Source organism: Trachemys scripta, chromosome 5 (genome assembly GCF_013100865.1).
Source record: "Trachemys scripta elegans isolate TJP31775 chromosome 5, CAS_Tse_1.0, whole genome shotgun sequence".
NCBI classification, from domain to species: Eukaryota; Metazoa; Chordata; order Testudines; family Emydidae; genus Trachemys; species Trachemys scripta.
In genome coordinates, this window is record NC_048302.1 from 38,000,258 (window position 1) to 38,021,005 (window position 20,748).

Below are 20,748 nucleotides of genomic sequence, written 5' to 3' on the forward strand. Positions count from 1 at the left end.
TTAAACACAGGCTTAACTGTAAGTGAGTGAGTAACCCCACTGACTTCAATGCTGGTTCAGGCTCTTAATGCACTACAGTCCGCATTTCAATTCCATGCATACTTCCCCACTGATTTCAGTTATGAAAGCATGTGACTGAGGAGCACAATTTGTCCCAGCATCTTTAAACTGCTTCAAAGATGAAGAGAGCTGTATAGGTATATATATTATTAATTAACCTAGAAAACAATTATTGCTAGATAGCAATTCCCATCCCCCAACAGTTTTTAAAACCTTCAAAGATGTTTCAAATGGTGGTGCTAATGCTTTTGGGTCCAGTCCAACTGCTAGTGAATCAAAACTTCCATTGACTTCAATGGGAGTTGGATCAGATTCTTCATTTGGGGCAAGAAAAAAAAAATATATATATATATAAGGTATTGATGTGAGGTAGTATAACATTTTTATTGGCATGAGTATGGGATGAGCAGCACATTACTCAGGACTGGCAAAACACCAGGTGTTAAGGAAAACTACATATTGCATCACAGCATTGGGTATTTTGCTCTGAAAAAGCTATTTTAGCAACTCTTTTACAATTGTAAACATGTAGGGAGGGTTGGGTACTATACTGAAGCCAGGTTGGCTAAGTTACTATGAACTGGTCTCAGAAAAAAAATGCAATAAAATAACAGTATCATCTGCTGGATTCCTGGAAGCTTTTGATCCAGTTCATGAGGAGGAGCTTTGGGTAGCAGACCAGTAGTAGAGCCTTCCCTATTCCCCGCTGCCCATACTAATCAGAATGCTGAGGGAGTCCATGGCAATCAGATAGTATAAGATTATATTCATAAACAGGGGTTGAAATCCTCGATATCACACCTGAACTCTCCAATATCTTGTCTTGTTACCTATTCAAGGAAAAAATCTTAGCTCTGTGATCTGTTATCGTTCAGAAGCCCCTGCCTTTTCAGCTCAATAAATGGACTTTGCTCATAGATGAGACTCTGTCCCAATATCCTGTCATAGATAAAAAGATAGATTTTATATTCATTTTTTGTGATGAGTAGAAGGAAAACAGCTGGTGACTGGAGCTTCCAGATTTTCATTCACTCAGTCGAAATTAAAATGAGGACTAGGGCCAAGTTTTGATGTTGAGAAGTGCTGATTTTCAAAGATACTGAGTGCTCAGCACCCCTGAAAATCAGGCCATTTATTTAGGGTGGGATTTTCAAGGACACTCAGCATTGGCCTAGATGCTCCCACTAACGTCAATAGGAGCAAAGTTATCTGAACGGTTAGCTGAGCACTTTTAGAAATCCCACCCTAAAGTGTTCACCTTTAGGCACCCAAGTTTGAACATTTTGACCTTATGGTTTAATATTTATTTAAGCTGAAAAATCTGAGGGCTAGAGTAAGTTAGCATGGCTCCATTGAAATGAATGATTTACACTACCTGAGCATGTGGGCCTGAGATTTTGAAAGCTGGTGGGCCAGATTCACCAATACAATCTGGCTGATTTGCACTGCCCTGGTAATGCAAAGCAGCCATAAAACTGATTGAATTGGCCAATTCCTGAGGAAATATGCTGATGACACTCCCCCCTCCTTCCCCCGCAGCTGCATGTTAACTCCTTATGCAATAGATAATAGAAGCCATGCAGCCAAAGTTAAGTCTGATACTAGCACTATAACTCACATGGGATTTCTGCAGTCAGTTCCTTGTTCAGTTCCCTCTTTGGTATTCTCCACAATGTAAGCTGAGCCATTCATATTCACACAGACCCTAGGGAAGGGAGAGAATGATGCCTTTTTAGTTTCTACTGACCTCCCTTAAGTGCCTGTTTGGTCAGCACTTGTGTGGCCTTGATCTACTCTGTGCCTTACACTGGAATGGATGATTTTGCCTGCTATGATTAAAATGATCTTTCCAATATACTTTAGGAGCATTCTAAAATGTACTGACCTGATCAAAAATATTTCCTTTGTTTCAAGTTAAAAAAAAAAGTATTTGTTTGTTTTTTCTATCTTAAGGAAATCCTACTCCAACACACTCTATATTTAAGTCCCCTTTAGACTGTCTCTTATTGCTAAAATAAGTTACTGACTGTTTTTTTTACAAGCCTCTGATTCTGTATTTAAAGAAACAATGATTAAGGCTTTGGATGTTTCCTTAGAACCAATGACCTGATGGGAGGTGGGGATAACTCCAGCCTATTAAAAATCTCCAAGAAGTCGCCTGCACTAAGATTGTTGTGACTACTGTAAAACAAGAAAAAACAATCCCACAAAGGTGTATAGACTTTTTGTGTGGCTGATGCATTTTCAATTGGTATACAAAAAGCATTTACAGAGAATCAATGGCTTTTACATTAACCCACCAGATTGCTTGAATCCTAGAATAGGAAGGATCTAGGATCAGTCTAGGGCAGTATTTCTCATCCAGTGGGGTCCTGAACTGTGGGGCAGGGGAGGTGTCATGAAAGACAATTGTGGGGTGGGAGTCCTAAGGCATTGCCATTTTTATTGCAATCTAAACCAAAGAAAATCTTCTTCCCCCACTCCCCATACATACTTACCTTTCCAGATCTAGTATTCTCTATCAGCCTCTTGAAACACAGACACACCTAAATTATATAGGCTTATCATTGTTATCATTAATACATTTTTTGCTATTACTTTTATAGTACATGTGGGGGGGGGTTCACAAACATTTTTGTCTTTGAACAAGGGGTCACCAACATGAAAATGCTGAGATACACTGATCTAGTAGATCGGGTCTTGGACTAGGTGATGGGTTCAGTTCTCAGCTCAACACAGACTTCCTGTGTGACCTTGGGCAAGTCGCTTACTATATCCCCAACTCAGTTTTCCATCTGTAATATGAGGATACTACTTCCCTACTTCAGAGAATCATATAACATCTCTTGATATGCATGTGCTATCAATGGTATTTGTTTCTATTCTAATGCAGCGTAGTGAACCTATGCAGAGTGTTAAAATGGAAACTAGCAGTGCCGAAGTTGGCCATCAGCACGCACCAATGACACCTCCTAATACACCTGACCCACGGAGCCCACCAAATCCTGAAAACATTGCACCAGGTAAAGTACAAACTATTGTAATTTGTGCACATACTGAGTACTCAGCTATTTCACAGCACAGAAAACAGCAGAGCATTTTGTTACATGATCATTAATGGGATATGTATTAGGGATCAGCAAATTGATTCAAATGAAGTTAGAAGTACTGTAAAGAATGTATATGAATCTTCATTTGAAATGCAAATCAGAGTAGTTAACTTGCTTCAGTGTGGTTTATAAAAATCTTCACATACCTCTACTGTCTAGTTTCACACCCAAGTGGAAATACATAGATACATTGAGAGAGGCTATTCTCATGATATCTGTGAGCTAATTAATGCCATGAAACACTAGAAATCCCAGGAGACATTTAGGCCAAAGTATATTTGATAAGTTTGAATAAACATCTGAGGCCAGATCATCAGATCCTAAATCTGCATAACCCCATTGATCTGATCCTATCAATCTTAATTGTTTATCCGCACTAAAATTTTCAGCCATCTGAGCTTCAGCATCACTAATTTTATTACAGCTTCTAAATGTGAATCTGAAGTCACTGCAGGTTCTGATTGAGCCCTTTATGTGAGAATAGCTGAGAGGAGAATTTGTCTCTCTGGATGCAGTGATATTTTTCTATTTTAAAGACCTTGCTTGCAAGGATCCTGTTTTCTTTATTTAAAGCCCTGAGCTACATGGAAGCCTAAAGACTAGAGCTGGCCAAATTATTTGTGACAATATATGAATATATGAATAGTGAATATAGCTCTTTTTCCTGGTTCTGAATTATCCATAAGCAGGCAGAGGTTTTTACAAAGTCATTCTTTGTTCAGCATTGTTCAGTGCATGCATGTTTTGTGTAGACTTTTTCCAGCCAGTATCAACTGGATCAATGCCACTCTATCAGTGATTGCTAAAAGTACTAAGAGCTTTAGTACACTGTGTATCCATAAGCCCAATACAATGTGAATGGGTGCAATCTCTATTTCCAATGTTGAGGTGTGATCTTTGAGCTCATTGTCTGCAGAAAATATTTGTCTGAACTCTGATTTTTTTATGATTTGGAAACAAAACAGTGTTTTTTATGCTGAAATGAAGCAATAGAGTTAATTTAGAGAATTAGAAACCTATCAAGGTAAAAAGTTAGGAATAATTGTCCCTCTTCTTCTAACAAATAATTTTGGCTCAGATCTTAGGACAACCCCTTGCTGTTTTTAATACTCTCAACTATGGTATATAGTAAGGGCTTGATTCTGCCACCCTTACGCCTGTTGTGTAGCACCTAATTATGGAAGTAATCCCACTAAAGTCAATGGAACTACTTATGTAGTAAGGTACTGATCGAAAGGAGTAAGGATGAAGGAATCTATCCCTCATTGGTGAGGTTGAGAATGGGTCTGATTCTTCACTTGCTTGCATGGTGCAAGACAATGGAGAACCAGGGATACTGGATTAGTATCCCTAAGGGATACTAAGGGATTAGTATCCCTAAGTGCCTAAGGGATTAGGAGCATAGGCAGGGCTGGTTCCAGGCACCAGCGAAAGAAGCAGGTGCCTGGGGCGGCTAATAGAAAGGGGCAGCAGTCCGTCCATTGTTGGGGCGGCACATCCGGGTCTGCAGTGGCAATTCGGCGGCGGGTCCTTCAGTGCCTCGCTTCCTCTTCGGCAGCAGCTCAATTGCTCCGCTCAATCGGGCTTTTCTTTTTCTTTTCTTTTTTTTCTTCGCAGCTTGGGGCGGCAAAAAAGCTGGAGCCAGCCCTGAGCACAGGTCCCACTGAAAGGCAATTGGACTTGTGCTCCTAACTCTTTTTAGTGCTTTTTAAAAGCCTACCCAAAGACTAGTCTACAGGCAGAATTGAATTATTTTAACTAAAGGTTTGATTTTAAACTCATTTAGGTAAGCCAGTGCAAGAGGCTATGTGGACACTGGTACTTTGGTTTAAACCAGCTTAAATAAACAAGAAACAGGTTTAAGATAAACCAAAATAAACCACCCTTAAACCTAAATAAGCATCTACACAGCCTTTTGCACTGGTTTAACTAAAGTGGTACAAATCCCCTATGTTTGCTTCCCACTTCTATGTAGTCTTGGACAAGTAACTTAACCCTCTCTTTTATTCAGCTTACCCTTCTATAAAATGGATATATAATAATTCTTATCTACTACATAGGACTGTAGTGAGCATTAATTAATATGTGTAACTACATAGGACTGTAGTGAGCATTAATTAATATGTGTAATTGCCTCTTTAGATACCTGGGTGAAAAGTGCTATAAAATGCAATGCATGATTATAATTATTTATCCTTGATTTATTTCCATGAAGGATATTCTGGACCACTGAAGGAAATTCCTCCTGAGAGGTTCAACACTACTTCTGTGCCAAAATATTATCAGTCCCCCTGGCTAGAAGCCATCAGCAATGACCCAGAGCTGTTGGAGGCTTTATACCCTAGACTGTTTAAGCCTGAAGCAAAGCCAGAGCTGCCTGACTACAGGAGCTTTAACAGGTAATTTAGGAAGGAAGATGAATTTTACCGGACGGTAGAAATACATATGTGAAGTGGAATTTTTTTTTAACCAAACTATATGGAAAAAAACTGGTTCATACATGCACACACACATGCGCACACGCACACACAAAGACTTTAAAGGGGAAAGCACAATTAGTCTAAATCTAAATAATGGATTCTAAAATAAGCTCTAGCATAAACAACACAAGAGGAAGGTCATAGTAAAAGACTAAGAAATAATTAAAGAAAAAAAAGTAAGAGAAGAACACAATATCCAATGAAATTAGGAATTTGATGCATTTCTAGCAAAGGTGCTAGAACTAGGGATGCTGGTTTGAAGTGATTTCCATCATATACAGGGTTTACAGTTTGGTTCAATGGCTTTCAACACCCCTACTATACAACTTGTTCCAGTGCGCCTGACTTGATGGAATAAATAGGACACAGCAAGGGCATGATCCAAAGCGTATTAGATCTTTCCAATGACTTCAATGGGCACTGGATCAGTCCCCAAGTGAGCACTATGCAAAGGAGAGTTCTGGTTAGAGTTTGGTTCATAAGCACTATAATAGGAACCATCAATTTTTGTTTCTTTTTGTTACAATCCACAATCAACAGATTTGTGTTTTAGGGTCTGATCCAGCAAAGAGCTGAGAGCCCTCAACTCTCACCTGCTGCCCTTAAAAGCCTGGAGAAGCTGAGAGCATTCAGCCCTCACTGGAGCTGGTCCATCACCTGAAGCAACAGACCCTCCATTATGTTTAACGGGCCATTGCAATCTCTGGTAACATCTTAAACTAAGAGATTTCAGTTCTAAATCTGCAAAATAGGGTCACAAAAATAAAAACTAGGCACCAAAAACAAGGTACTGAGTGTGGAGCCAGCAGGGAGCTGAATGAGAAGTTATTTACACGGTAGTTGGCGTACTGTGGTTTTCATTGGAACCTCTTGTTATGTTGACATTGGTTGGAACTTGGAACTATTTTTGGGAGCTTTAAAAAACATCCAGACTGTGCCTCCCACTTTTATTCATATTGTGCACAATATCTTCTTTTATTAAAGTCACAAACTTTTTTTTTAAATGGCTCCTGTTTAGCTCCCGCTGACTAAGCCAAACCAAAAAACTGGCCAAAAAAATAAAAACAAATAAACAAACCAACCCAGCTGTGTGGCAATCTACTTCCATAGAAAATGGGAAATAGTGGGAATGTAAATCTGTAGGAAATTGTCAAGACCAACATCTACATTCAGGAGCATGGAGGTACGCAGGTGGACCTAAATTATGGGGGTGAGGAGGAGAAATACAGCTATCACATCATGGCACTGCATAGTCTCCCCTAAATCTGCTTCACAACAATTATGTGTATCACCAGATGAACAAGTAGTTGTAGCTATTGACCTGGAGGAAGAGCTGGGAAACAATGTGCCATGTTCCCCTGAGAAAATGACATGAAAGATACTGACTGGAGAGCTTATGTGACCACAACAGCTATCATGGGAACAATAGCAGCACAGTTTAGCTACTATGGTTACTAGCACTACAGAAAACCTGATAGACACTTATAGATAGCAATTGAGTCAGATACATGCTGCCATTGCTGGTAAAAGGAAGAACGAGGGGCTGCACTGAAGCAGAATTGCTATAAACATAGGGTCTGAGATCTGGCTGATATTCAGATTTTCAGCCTCCTCAGGGAGATTAGGTTTTGTCCACTGCCCATTTCTCATCGCTACCAGTCTTGTTTTTCCATGATGACGTGGTGTAACTGCATCTTTTGGGAGTACATATTCCTCTTTTGTGCATTTGTACATGGGAAGGGTCAATATCATCCCTACTAACTGTTATAACAAATTGAAACCTGCTACTGAAATTCATGTTTTGGTCTTATTTTGGTCCAGAAAGTTTTAAAAATGGAACTGGTAAATTCAAAATACAAGGCAGAATGATGTAATCCTTCATATTTTAAATAAAAACATACCCTGCCCCATCTGGAAAAAAGCACCAAACTATGTCAGGCCTAAATTGGCTGTTTGATGTGTACAATACCTTTATATTTATGACCTCTAGTCACTATTAATGCAGAAAGTGTCTAGCTAATTGGTTTCTTTCATTACTATCCTGGAACCATGCAATTGATAAAATACTGAACAGATGGGTTGTGATGTCATAATGACGTCACTGTCTTAGCTAGTATCAGTCAGGATTTTCAGTCCCACTGTGTCACTCCAGGAAGAATCACTTTCAGGATTTGGTAATTCCAAGTACAGTGCAACGCACAGGTACATTCACTATTAATCAGCAGAAGGAGAGAAGAAGTGGGATTGATGGCATGCTTGGCATGGAACTCCAAAGATAGTGTTCAGATTGTTCTTAGTACATTCAGCTATATTTGTTAAAATGACATTCTTTGATTTTTAGAGACCAAATTTAGGATCCTTTCAAATCTGCTTGCTCAAGCACCACTACTAATGAAATCAATGGGACTTCACTAGGAGTTTTTCCTGACTAAGAAATGAGTTAGGTTTGTTGAATAAGACTCAGACAAGGATGACTTTAAATCAGGACTATTTTAGAGGTGTATGGAAGCTAGAAAAAGCTTCAGAACTTTTTTTGTGCAGAAATGTATCATTTACCCTTTCCAGCAATACAGGGCTGAATCTTGACCACATATCAATGGGAGTTTAACAATTGATTCTAATGGAAGCAGGATCAGATCTCAGGAATTAATAGAGCTAATGGTCTGACTTGGGGTTGGGTTTACACAACAGGAGCCTGGCAGCACTTGTAAGTCCACCAAGGAGGAGGCTGTGGCAGCAAAAAGGAACTGAAGTCGCGTCCCTGCTAAGGGCTTATAGATAACCAATGCAGTCTAAAATATATGTGGTATGGAGTAGAGCGCATGGTCAGGGTGACCAGAATACACAGGCTCAGAGAATACCTTGCGCAGACTCTGCTGGTAAGGAACCTGTGGAGCTCCTGGTGAAAATTAGAGGTGCCCTACTCTAATGGAAACTCTATAGGAAATGGCAAAACCAATTGCTTTCCTTTAGAGATGAGTTTCCCGGGGGACACAAGGAGAATTAACTGGCACAAAGGTAAGAATGTCAGCCTGGAAGAATCTATCCAAGAATCGGTATAGAAAAGCCAGTGTGAATTACTTTTGCTAATTAGTTTATAATAGGAAATTAACTTAACCCCTTCTTTCCACTCTCTTTCCAGTGGGGAAAAATGTCAAAAATAGAATTATAGGTGACAAATAAAGCACTGCAGCATGCCTGCATCTGACAACAAGCAGGTTTGACTGGTTCTTCCTCTCCAACTAGATCAGTCCTTGCTCAGGCCTCTCCCTTCCCAATCTATTGCTTCCAAAACACTAAGGAATCCAGTCCATCTGGCTAGTGCTTTGCTTGATTGATTTACAAACGCTGGATCTGATCCTGCAAAATGCTAAGTGTCTCCTGCTAAGTGTCGAGTGCCCTCAACTTGCAGGAGGCAGGCACTGTCTTAGCACAGTCTAGCAGGCAGTCCGTCTCCTAAAGAGCTTGTCTAAATAGACAAGAAAGACATAGGACAGGGGAAAGTGTATAACACACAAGCAGACAGCAGCGAACATACTGTTAGTGCGAAGATTTATTTATTTTTTATGACTGGGTTTAGTTAGGAGGGAAATGGGTAAACTAAAAGTAAAGTAAAAGGAGGGGGGACACTGAAGGGAATGAGGTGAGGGGGAGGGGCACAGGGACTGGAAGAAGAAGTTAAGAGGGAATGAAGCTGAGGTGAAGAGATTGTGAGGGAGGGGAAGGAGAGGGTTGGAACAAACAGCCAATTGGCACATGCAATAAAAAGTCCAGTGGAAATTGTAGAAAAGTCTCTAGAATGTCCAAAGGGTCCTGCTTTGGCTGCTTCTTCAGATGGTCCTACCCAGTGGTGTCTCTGCATGGTTCCAATCCTCTCTGCAGTTTTTCCCCAAGGCATCCTGGTGGGTGAGGGGACATCACCTGAGTCCTACTTTCTCCAGAGTGTGTGGGTGTGTCAAGGGCAGGTCTCCACTGCACAGCTCTAAGCAGAACGTTTAGGAAATGTTATTCACATTTTTAAAGAACTCTGGGCAAATGCAGAATTTTTTTTTATTATTATTTTATTATATGACTATAGCAGCTAAACCAGGATAGTTAACAACTTTCTCTCTCAATCTGTTAACCTTCAAAAATTTCAAATAAAAATTCTCTCCTTTATAGGGACAATTTAACAATGATTTTAAAAATGAGGAAAAAAATAATGTGCACATATAGAGCAGGGGCTAAAAAATACATGTATGTGCCATGATATTTTTAAATCATGCATCAGCATTTTAGGAATATGCAAAGTGAATATTAAACCACTCCCTAGACTTCCTGCTGCCATTGCCTGAGACCAGCATTTTTTCTCCTATATTGTGCAATGACTATTCGGAATTTTTTAGGCACTGGTTTTGGGTTACAGACAATGAATCAGAACTCAGACTATTTGCTTAATTTCCAAACAGTGCAGGGTATTACAGCACCTTGTCGTCATACAAGTTATTGCTCACAGGAAAATGTACTGATGTCATGAAGGACAAATTAACATTTATTAGCTGATTACTGCACTCTCTTTCATGCAGATCATCATGTATTTCTGCACAGCACACAGGTATGTGTAAATGAATAATCCAGGGAGGCCAGCTTTAGTATAGCAGTTATTCATTTTTTGTAAGTTCAAAAGATATTTAGTGAATTTTCATAAAACACACAAATTTGAATGTGTTATCTATACCTATGTGCTCTACGTAGAGACAGAATTATAAACGGAAGCAATTATTTCATAATATAAAATATTATAATAATAATATCGAAGCACAAACACAAAATTAACATTGATTATCCTTTTGTTAACTTACAAATCCATAAACATTAAAGATTACATGAACACTACCTGGAGAATATATATCTTAATTAGAGCAGCAATTAAAATGATCGTTATTTTCCAATAACATGTAGGTCACTGCACTCACTCTGTACTGATTATAAAGTAATTATTTTTAATCAGTAAGGTACTGTACAGAATTTGTCATGTGTAACGTGGAAGAAAATTTCCAAGCTTGCTCACTGTGTGTGAAGAGTGGCTGCTGTTACAAAATCTGGTCCTTTATGTATCAAAAGATGTAGTTTTGGAGCCTGATCCAAAAACCATCCTCCATTCCCATGGAGTCTGGGTGATCAGAACCTTTCACAAGGCATTTACCACCTTGCCAGGATCAATTTTGGAACCAGAGCTGGCTCTTCTTGGGATGATGTGAAAATGAGATAGATTCAGAAAAGGCTAAAATAGGGAAAGAACAAGTTAAAAATTACTTGGACAAATCAGAGGTGTTCAATTCACCAGGGCCTGATGAAATGCATCCTAGAATACTCAAGGAGCTGACTGAGGAGATATCTGAGCCATTAGCGATTATCTTTGAAAAGTCATGGAAGACAGGAGAGATTCCAGAAGACTGGAAAAGGGCAAATATAGTGCCAATCTATAAAAAGGGAAATAAGGACAACCCAGGGAATTACAGACCAGTCAGCTTAACTTCTGTCCCCGGAAAGATAATGGAGCAAATAATTAAGCAATTTGCAAACATCTAGAAGATAATAAAGTGATAAGTGACAGTCAGCATGGATTTGTCAGAAACAACTTATGTCAAATCAACCTGATAGCTTTCTTTGACAGGGTAACAAGCCTTGTGGATGGGGGAAAGCGGTAGACGTGGTATATCTTGACTTTAGTAAAGCTTTTGATACTGTCTCACTTGACTTTCTCATAAACAAACTAGGGAAACGCAACCTAGATGGAGCTACTATAAGGTGGGTGCAAAACTGGTTGGAAAACTCTTCCCAGAGACTAGTTATCAGTGGTTCACAGTCATGCTGGAAGGGCATAACGAGTGGGGTCCCACAGGGATCAGTTCTGGGTTCGGTTCTGTTCAATATCTTCATCAATGATTTAGATAATGGCACACTAAGTACACTTATAAAGTTTGTGGATGATACCAAGCTGGGAGGGGTTGTAAGTGCTTTGGAAGATAGGATTAAAATTCAAAATGAACTGGACAAACTGGAGAAATGGTCTGAAGTAAATAGAATGAAATTCAATAAGGACAAATGCAAAGTACTCAATTTAGGAAGAAACAACCAGTTGCACATGTATAAAATGGGAAATGATGCCTAGGAAGGAGTACTGTGGAAAGGGAATCGGGGGGTCATAGTGGACCACAAGCTAAATATGAGTCAACGGTGTAAAGCTGTTGCAAAAAAAGTGAACATTCTTCTGGGATGTATTAGCAGGAGTGTTGTAAGCAAGACACAAGAAGTAATTCTTCCACTCTACTCCGTGCTGATTAGGCCTCAACAGGAATATTGTGTCCAGTTCTGGGTGCCATATTTCAGGAAGGATGTGGACAAATTGGAAGAAGTCCAGAGAAGAGCAACAAAAATGATTAAAGGTCTAGAAAACATGACCTACGAGGCAAGATTGAAAAAATTGGGTTTGTTAGTCTGGAAAAGAGAAGACTGGGGGGACATGATAACAGTTTTCAAGTATGTAAAAGGTTGTTACAAGGAGGAAGAAGAAAAATTGTTCTTCTTAAACTCTGAGGATAGGACAAGAACCAATGGGCTTAAATTGTTTAGGTTGGACATTAGGAAAAATTTCCTAACTGTCAGGGTGGTTAAAAACTGGAATAAATTGCCTAGGGAGGTTGTGGAATCTCCATCACTGGAGATTTTTAAGAGCAGGTTAGACAAACATGCCAGGAATGGTCTAGATAATATTTAGTCCTGCCTTGAGTGCAGGAGTTTGGACTAGATGACCTCTTGAGGTCCCTTCCAGTTCTATGATTCTATAATTCTATGTACCTAACTGCAAAATTTCAGTGAGCAATCTCTATACACCACATAGAGTAGTCTAGTCTATAGTAGATACTTCCCTTTGATTTTTTTTGTTGAATCTTGTGGTTTGCTTATCTGGTAGTATTGTTTTACCATGTATAACTTGCTAACATTCCAGTAAAATCTTCAATTGTTCTCTTTTGGTTTCTGCTGGTGTTCAATTATTTGTTTTGGTCTGCACTGGAGGACCAGTAGCCCCAGGAACTCTAGACCAATGGATCCATCACTCTGTATCAAACCCAGAAAACCAAGTGGGCCAACTGAAAGCTCTCAATTTTCAGCTGGAATTCACTTGGGTGTGCCACTACTTATGTGGTTTTGTGGCAACCAAGAATCAAGGTCCAGTTAACAAATCTTAATTGCTTCTTTACTGGTCATAATCTAGATATATTCCAGAAAAACTATTTGATTGACTAACAGGTATGGCCACATTTGGTACAATTTATTTCTGTTTGGTGAGGTTTGGTTATACATGGGCGTTCTGGAACAGCTAAGGGAAAACTCTCAGCCCAGAAGTCTGCAAGTACAAAAGAATCACAAATTGTATGTGGAAATACTGTTGTTTTAAAATATTTGCAAATTCATTTAACTGTGTATGCTTGCTAAGTGTTTCTTATCTTTCCATTTGTCAAGCTAATCACCTCAGGACCATTTACCTTTAAATAACATTAAAAATACTGGCAGCAGATATTGGGCTAGATTCGGCCTTGGTTTCTGCAAACCTCTACCAAAAGAAACCCAGGCAGGGCTCTTGAGGCACAAAGTCTTCTTCAGAGAGTAGGTTTCAATTACAACATTGTTTTTCACCAATTTAACTAAGCCTGTTTCTAAACCAATTTAGTTAAATCAATACAACACTTGTGAGTAGATAGGGTCGTACATTGTTAATCCACTGACTTCAACTTCATTACCTTTGATTTATAGTGGTGTGAGATCAGAATCAGGCCCTTACTGCTTTAATTCACCTTCTTGAGGTCTGTAATGCACATAAGACAATAGAACCTGGTCCTTAATATGTCTAGAAGACAATATGTTCTGACTCTCAAAATAGGAGGGGAAGAGGCTGGAGCATATAGCAGATGTATCATTCGCAAAATACCTTCAGTGACTAAATCATCAATCATCAGGCACTCACTTTAAGTGCTTATTGTTCAATCATTTTTCCATCCAAATATTGAGTAACTATGACTATGAGAGAGGCTGAGAATAAACATGTATGTAAAGAAAAATTGTAAAGGAACAAAAGAGGGGCATTGAAGAGAATTTGCCAGAAAAATAATCAACATATGGCTTTTCCAAAAGTTTTCCAAGAGATCTCAGAAAGCTAAGAATCATATTACTGTACTGAAAAAATGTCATAACAAATCAAACCAAATCAAAACAAAAAACAGATTATTCTTTTTCAGCTCTTGGGGCAAAAGAAAAATGGGTATTGTTAAAATCACATTTCACTTTTATTTCCCCCCCACCATCTTTACAGAGTTGCCACTCCATTTGGTGGTTTTGAGAGAGCATCAAAGCTGGTTAAATTCAAGGTACCAGATTTTAATCTACTGCTGCTAAATGATCCCAGGTTCATGATCCTCGCTAATCCTCTTTCTACCAGGAGGTCCTTCAACAGGACTCCTAAGGGATGGACGTCAGAGAATATTCCCATAGTGTTCATCCAGCCTTCGGATTCCAACACTGTTCCAGAAACGGATGACCTGTGAAAAGGAAGCTGTTGTTTTATATTTGATACAAAATGCTGAAAGCTGACCATAAAAATCAGTGTGTTATTATTTTGACTTTTAATAGATGCTCCTTGCAACAACCTCCATTGGTAGCTGGAGTCTAATAACTTCTGATACAGTATCCCTTTTCATGAGTTTAATTTCATCTAGAAATCTAATATAAATAAAATAATTTGGCAACTATTCATTGACACATTTTTGACTTTTGTCTGTCTATACCTTTTATTTTTTTCACTTTTATTCTTTAATGAAAACTTAATGTTGTTTCAGACCTTTGCATTGCCACATTAAGAGCAGTTGTGATAAGGAAGAAATGACTCTGACATCATGGCAGTCTATTCTGGTCCTAGCAGATCCTCTTGATACCATGTCAGATTTGTTCAATATACTGTCAGTACTGCCTGCTTATTCTGGGATTTGGAAATGAAGCTTGGGCTCCAATCTTGCTCCCTGTGAGGTTAAAGCTCTTCAGTGAGAGCAGGCTTATCACTTATGTTTTTGCTGATTCTTGTATCACCACCAATAGTAAGTTTAGCTAGACAAATGTAGAAAGTATATAGTAGATATAGTTATAAGAAAGAGAGACTACAGAATGAAATGGTGAGGTACAAAGGTTATACCTACATGAGTTTGAGGTTGTTCTGTTATTCAAAACTGCAAAGACATGAATGAGTGAAAGTACTTATGCCAAACGAGTATTAATAAAATGAGATAGGTCTTTATATCAAATGAATATCCTGCTTGAGAAATCCTTCTCTAGCCCTTCCATAGCCATAATGTATATTTGCATAAGTCGTTTTTCTTTTCTGTCCAGGTTACAGAGTAGAATTGGGGTTTACTACAGTGTGTAAGAATTTTCTTGCATGTTGTACAGTGGTAAGCCCCGATGTATTAGGAAAATGAAGGATTGGGCTGAACAGAAGCTGATATGATTCAGATACACACACACAGCAGATAAACTAAATAAAAAGGTGCCATTTTTAATGTCTTTTTTCAGATTAGAACTTCATTTTTAATAAGAGGCAAAACATCAATTTAATAACTGATTTTTCATTAATTTTATCTTTTGTTTGAGAAGGATACAACATTTGCATGTTATATTTTTAAATACACAATATGGTACCATTACATTTTGAATGAAGAATGTCAGTTTTGGGGAATAGGTTGTGAATTTTGTCTGTAAAAACTCTCTTTTAATGTGTACTGAATCCATTCTTAAGGGGCTCATGATGCATGTGACTCACGTTAACTTTCTGATCACAAATATACATGTTCAATGCCTGTTTTTCTTGTGAAATGAGCGGATGTGTATAAAGTTTTACAAGATTCACAACTACATGCAACCCCAAACTTTAGATCACAATTAAACCCCACCCTATGGCGATGGCTACAATAGAGAGATTACAGCAGCACAGCTGCTCCACTGCTGCCACTCTAAGCCAACAGGAGAGAGCTCTCCCATCAGCTTAATTACCCTAGTCCCTGTGAGCAGAGATGCTCTCCCGCCAACATAGCACTATCCACACCAGCGCTTAAGTCAGTTATGTCACTCAAGGGTGACTAATACACACCCCTGAGCAACATAACTTATGTTGACTTAAGCTATAGTGTAGCCATAGCCTGTATGATGTAGCAATAGCTAGACAAATGAAATGCATCAAGACACTACTTTTTCAAAGGCATTTCTCTAACTGATGGTGTTGATCCATAATGGGTTCATCTACAAAAGTGAGTGATTCAGAGAGGATCAGATGTGACTGAGGTAAAGAGACATAGAATAAGACGTAAAATGGGGAGACCGGAAGGCTTAAGAGAGTTAAAGAGTAACCATGGATGAATAGTTTTAACACTGGAAAGAGATCATGGAGATACATTTCCAAATGAGCTGAAGCCTACCCTCCACTTTTGTGGTTGTAATTTGTACTTGCAAAAATTGCACAGCCATTTCAATTGTGGGTTCAAGTCAGGTAGTTAGGGGCAGAAATTCTCTGATTTCTCGCCTGCAATTGATTTTGTGGCACAAGGTGAACACAAATTGTACAGGTGTCAATTGCACCTACCAAACAGAGGCTGCTCCCAGTGCTTTTGAAAATTTCACCCCATCCAGCCCAGGGGTCACTTTTAGAATATTTATTGTTGTTAACATATAAAATGATATGGGCAATGACACTAAATATGAGTTCCCCAATTCTGCAGGTGTCACAAAGAGACTAGAAGTAAAATAAATAAGGAGGAGCATTACAGCCAGATTCAAAGCGATCAGAATTGTTTAATGATTGGGCCAGCAGATGACAAACACATTTCAATGCATGAAATTGCAAAAATACTAGTCTGTGAGCATAGATCAAGTCAGGGGAATATGAGCTAAATAAAAGAATAATCCAACATTTTGATCAGGAAAAGGATTTGCAGATTAGCAGATTAGCCTACACTACAAATTTATGTCGGTATAACTCCACAGTCCTGAGTGATGTATACTGACCTAACTCCCAGTGGCTTCTCCTGTTGACATAGCTACCACCTCCCATGGAGTTGGAGTATCTACCCTGATGGAAGAAGCTCTCCCATTGGCATAAGTAGAGTCTTCACTAAGCACTACAGTGGCGCAGCTGCCCACTCCCACCCCAAATCATACTATGCTAGGTCTCAAATGTGAAAAATGATCCACTTGATCTACCTTTACTATGCAGAGTTCCACTAAAGTAAACAAAACTCTGTACCTGTGTAACGGTCCACTCAGGGAGCTTCAATTTGCAGGATTGGAAATTTAGGGCCTTTCCATTGACTTCAAAGGGTTTTGGATTGGCCATTTACTTTGTGAGGCGCTTGCAAGATGCCATTGGGATATTCCATGCAGTTACAATACCACTGGAAATATATTATTGTCTTTGGATACGGAGAAGGGCAACGCTGAAGAGTCTAATTCATGATTCAAGAGTAAGGATTTGGGCTTATTTTTACTGATAAAGAGATGGCCTTGAGGTGACAGAATAAAAGTTTCCAGGGACTGGCAAAGTCAAGAGAAACTTTTTTTTAACATTGGTTCTTCTAAAACTCAGGAAAATGACTGACAAAATGGATTAAATGGGGAACTGAGGTACAGCTGCTTTATGCATAGGTAAACAACCTTAAGGAATAATTTGCCAGCAAGTACAGAGTACAAATGAGTCCATGAGACACTTATATTTGTTTCCAGAAAAGGAGAGGATAGTAGGGTACGATAAAAATGCAGGAAGGTAGAGAAAGTAAGGGCACATTTTGAAAAGGCTAGCAAGCCTTTATCTGTATATTGAGCTAGAAGGTTGTTTCTTGTCCCTAAAATTTTCTGTGCTTTGTTCTCATTTACGCAGGGCACCTTTACACTACTCTGGTAAACATTCCCATGGCCTCTAATGGCTATAGAAGGCCGAGGATATGCAGGTATCAGCTGTAACTATAATGTTATTTGTACAGAGATGGAGTCGGAGATAGCAGTAACTATGTGTTGGAAAGAAAGCTAGCCTTAAATCCATGTGGTCTTTCTCCCCGTTTCAACAAGATTTTTAGCCAATTTGTTCTTCTCGTTGCTGCATAAAGAATGTTTTTGATAGCTGGTTCCAGGAAATGAGAATGTGCCTCCCATATTACAGTCTTCAGTTACCAAGTATCTGCCTTTAGAAAGAAATGTTAGACTGAAGTTCTCCTGTTTATCCTGTACTTTGATGTAAAGTTCCCTAAATACATATACACTTCTCAGAGGTCTTGATTGCATCAATCTGTCTGATTGCTCTTCTTCTTCATAATCCAAATATCTCACTCTTTTGGAATAAATTCAGATTATATTAACTCCAATAATGTGTGTTTTAATTCATTTCATAGGATTTTGCTGTTATCAAATCTCAGAGGCAGAAATTACCTGGTAAATCTGAAGATAGAACAAAACATGAAGGATTGAACTCCTGGCCTCACTGAAGGCAAGTGGAATTTTGCCATTGATTTCAGTGGAGCCAGGATGTAGTTTATTTTTATCAGATCACAAAGTATGTCAAACAAATATTTGTAAGTGAAGTTTATGCCACTATTTCATCCAATATGTGCCCAAGAGCAGAATTAATGCTGTGAGAATAAAGGAATAGGGCTAACCATACAGGAAGTTGGACTGGAGTAGTACATTAGTAAAGATGGAAACTGTCCTGATTCTTCCTCCAAAATTCAGATAGATTGATTGAAACTACAATAAAAAACAGAATTATTCAACAAAAAGCGGAATATGCTATACCAGGGACAAATTCACCAACAGAGGTGAGGAAGAAATTTTCTTAATAGGCAGGTTATTCCATAATTGTCCACTTTTGTGTTTTTTGCACTTTCCTCTGAAGCAGCCAGTACCAGCCACTGTCAGAGACAGAACTATAGATTAGATTAGGGGTAGGCAACCTATGGCATGCGTGCTGAAGACGGCACGTGAGCTGATTTTCAGTGGCACTCACTTGCCTGGGTCCTGGCCACCAATCCGGGGGGGGGGGGGGGGGCCTGCATTTTAATTTAATTTTAAATGCAGCTTCTTAAACATTTTAAAAATCTTATTTACTTTACATACAACAATAGTTTAGTTATATAAATGAAATACTATATAAGTTAAGGCAGAGCTATTCAAATTGTGGTCCATAGATCACAAGCGGTCCTGTGGAGCACTTATTGGTGGTTCCCAGAGAGTTGGCTGGTCACATGGTGCTGGCTGCTCCTTATTATTTCCAGAGGCTACATTTTGTTGAAAGGCAATTACAATACATTCAATTATTTCCTAATATTACTTTCCGTGTCTGTAGTTGTTGTAGTTGCCACAGAGATATTATATGATTGTGAGGGAGACGGAAGGTGCTCCAGAAGATAATTTCTGTATTACAATGTACTCAGCACTGATAAAGTTTGAGAAACATGCTGTTAAAGTGTCTTGGGTCAGTCAATTAAATGCTGTTAACATCAGAGACTCTGTTATACCAAACTCACATAAGAAATACACATCAGGAGTCCAGTTTTCAATTGGGGACTCCTCCATAAGACAGCAACATCCCTCATTTGGATGAGGGTACTGAGGAATGTACATTATAAACATACACAGCTAAGTGTTACTATGAGCATCCAAATGTGAAATTTGGACATCGTATTAAGGACCCTTCTACATTCTGGATGGGATTCTGACCCATATAAAGTCAACAGCAAAACTCCCAGGGTAGGATCCACAAAGGGATGTAGGGATTGCAACCCTGAGCATTGCAGCACATACCTTTTAGGCATCTAGAAAAATCACAGAAACAACACTGGAATCCACAAAGCCTGAGTAAGGTGCCTAGGCTCCTATACCATGAATGGGAAGAGATAGGCACATTAGAATGCAATCCACAAAGCCAGCATACTAGGCGGGGGCTGCCAAAACTAGCCAATGGAAGATGCTGACTGGAGGGATGTTTCCGAAGTCCCATAGCTCGCACAGAGATAAATGCCTAAGTCTGGGCTGCAAGGAGGTGCCTATTTCTGCTTTTGATCCATGAACCAGGGGAAGACAGGCATTCAGTCACGTGTGGTGCTGAAACAAAACAGCCAGGGAAAAAGGAGCCTGACCTTTAGCCTAGTGGGTAGGGTACTAACCCAGATTGTGGGAGACCCTCTGTTCAGTCATACCTTCTCCTGAGGGGAGAAGGTACTTGAACAGGGAGCAGCCACTTCTCAGATGAGTGCTCTATCCATGAGGCTATAGAGTAATTCTAACACTTTCTTTGGCCAAATTGATATTTAATTATTTAATTAAAGTGGAACAACTTCAATAAGAAAGATTGAGGGAGACCCACATCAGAATATTCCACTGCTTAATGACTACAGCACTCACCTGTGAGGTAAAGATTCCTCATTAAATCACTTCTCATCAGGTGGAGGGGAGGATAACTTGAATTGGAAGGTTTCCACATTGTGAGTGAGTATTCTGTGCTCTACGTCAAATGTGATAAAGGAGGTTCTCCTCCAGTCCCCACTCCTGTCTGTTTTGTATGACTTTACCAGTGGGGTCAAATGTGGTAGGTAGTCTCTCTGAGTACACCAACTTGACTGGGCCCTGTATACTACTCAGGTAGCTGAATGCCTGTCTTCCCTGGTTTGTGAATTGCTCTGGGGCTTAGGCAGGAGATACGTGTCCAGACATCTAGAGTGAGGCACCAGTGCGCATTCTCAGAGGCATTCACATAGGTGCCTAGGGAACTTTTACTGCAAAAACTTGGGCACCAAATGAGTTAAGGCACCTACAGGATTAGGTGGCATCTGAGCAGTTTTGTGGATTGCAGTGATGCCTAAAAATGGGACTTAGGAACCTAAGTACCTTTGTATATCGCACCCCCATTGACTAAAATGGGATAGGATTCCACTCTCAATGTCCAAATCTAATGACTATATACTACAGAGATCAAGTTAGAAATCAGCTCACTATGAGTCACAGGCATTTTTTACTGAAATGAAAGTTAC

At 39.3% G+C, this 20,748-nt stretch overlaps 1 protein-coding gene across 2 annotated transcripts in view; it reads left to right on the plus strand.

Moving 5' to 3' along the window:
• MYOZ2 (myozenin 2) overlaps positions 1–17,993 on the plus strand; it is a 30,255-nt gene extending 12,262 nt beyond the window's left edge. Inside the window, exons 4-6 of one of the 2 annotated variants that reach the window (XM_034772318.1) lie at positions 2,954–3,083; positions 5,386–5,569; positions 17,826–17,993. In XM_034772318.1, the coding sequence (XP_034628209.1) occupies positions 2,954–3,083; positions 5,386–5,569; positions 17,826–17,913 (402 nt within the window). In that variant the 3' untranslated portion in view covers positions 17,914–17,993. Of the gene's footprint in view, positions 1–2,953; positions 3,084–5,385; positions 5,570–14,003; positions 15,542–17,825 lie in introns of those variants that run through there. The other variant, XM_034772317.1, reaches the window with a different exon arrangement.
• Positions 17,994–20,748: the final 2,755 nt, after the last annotated feature.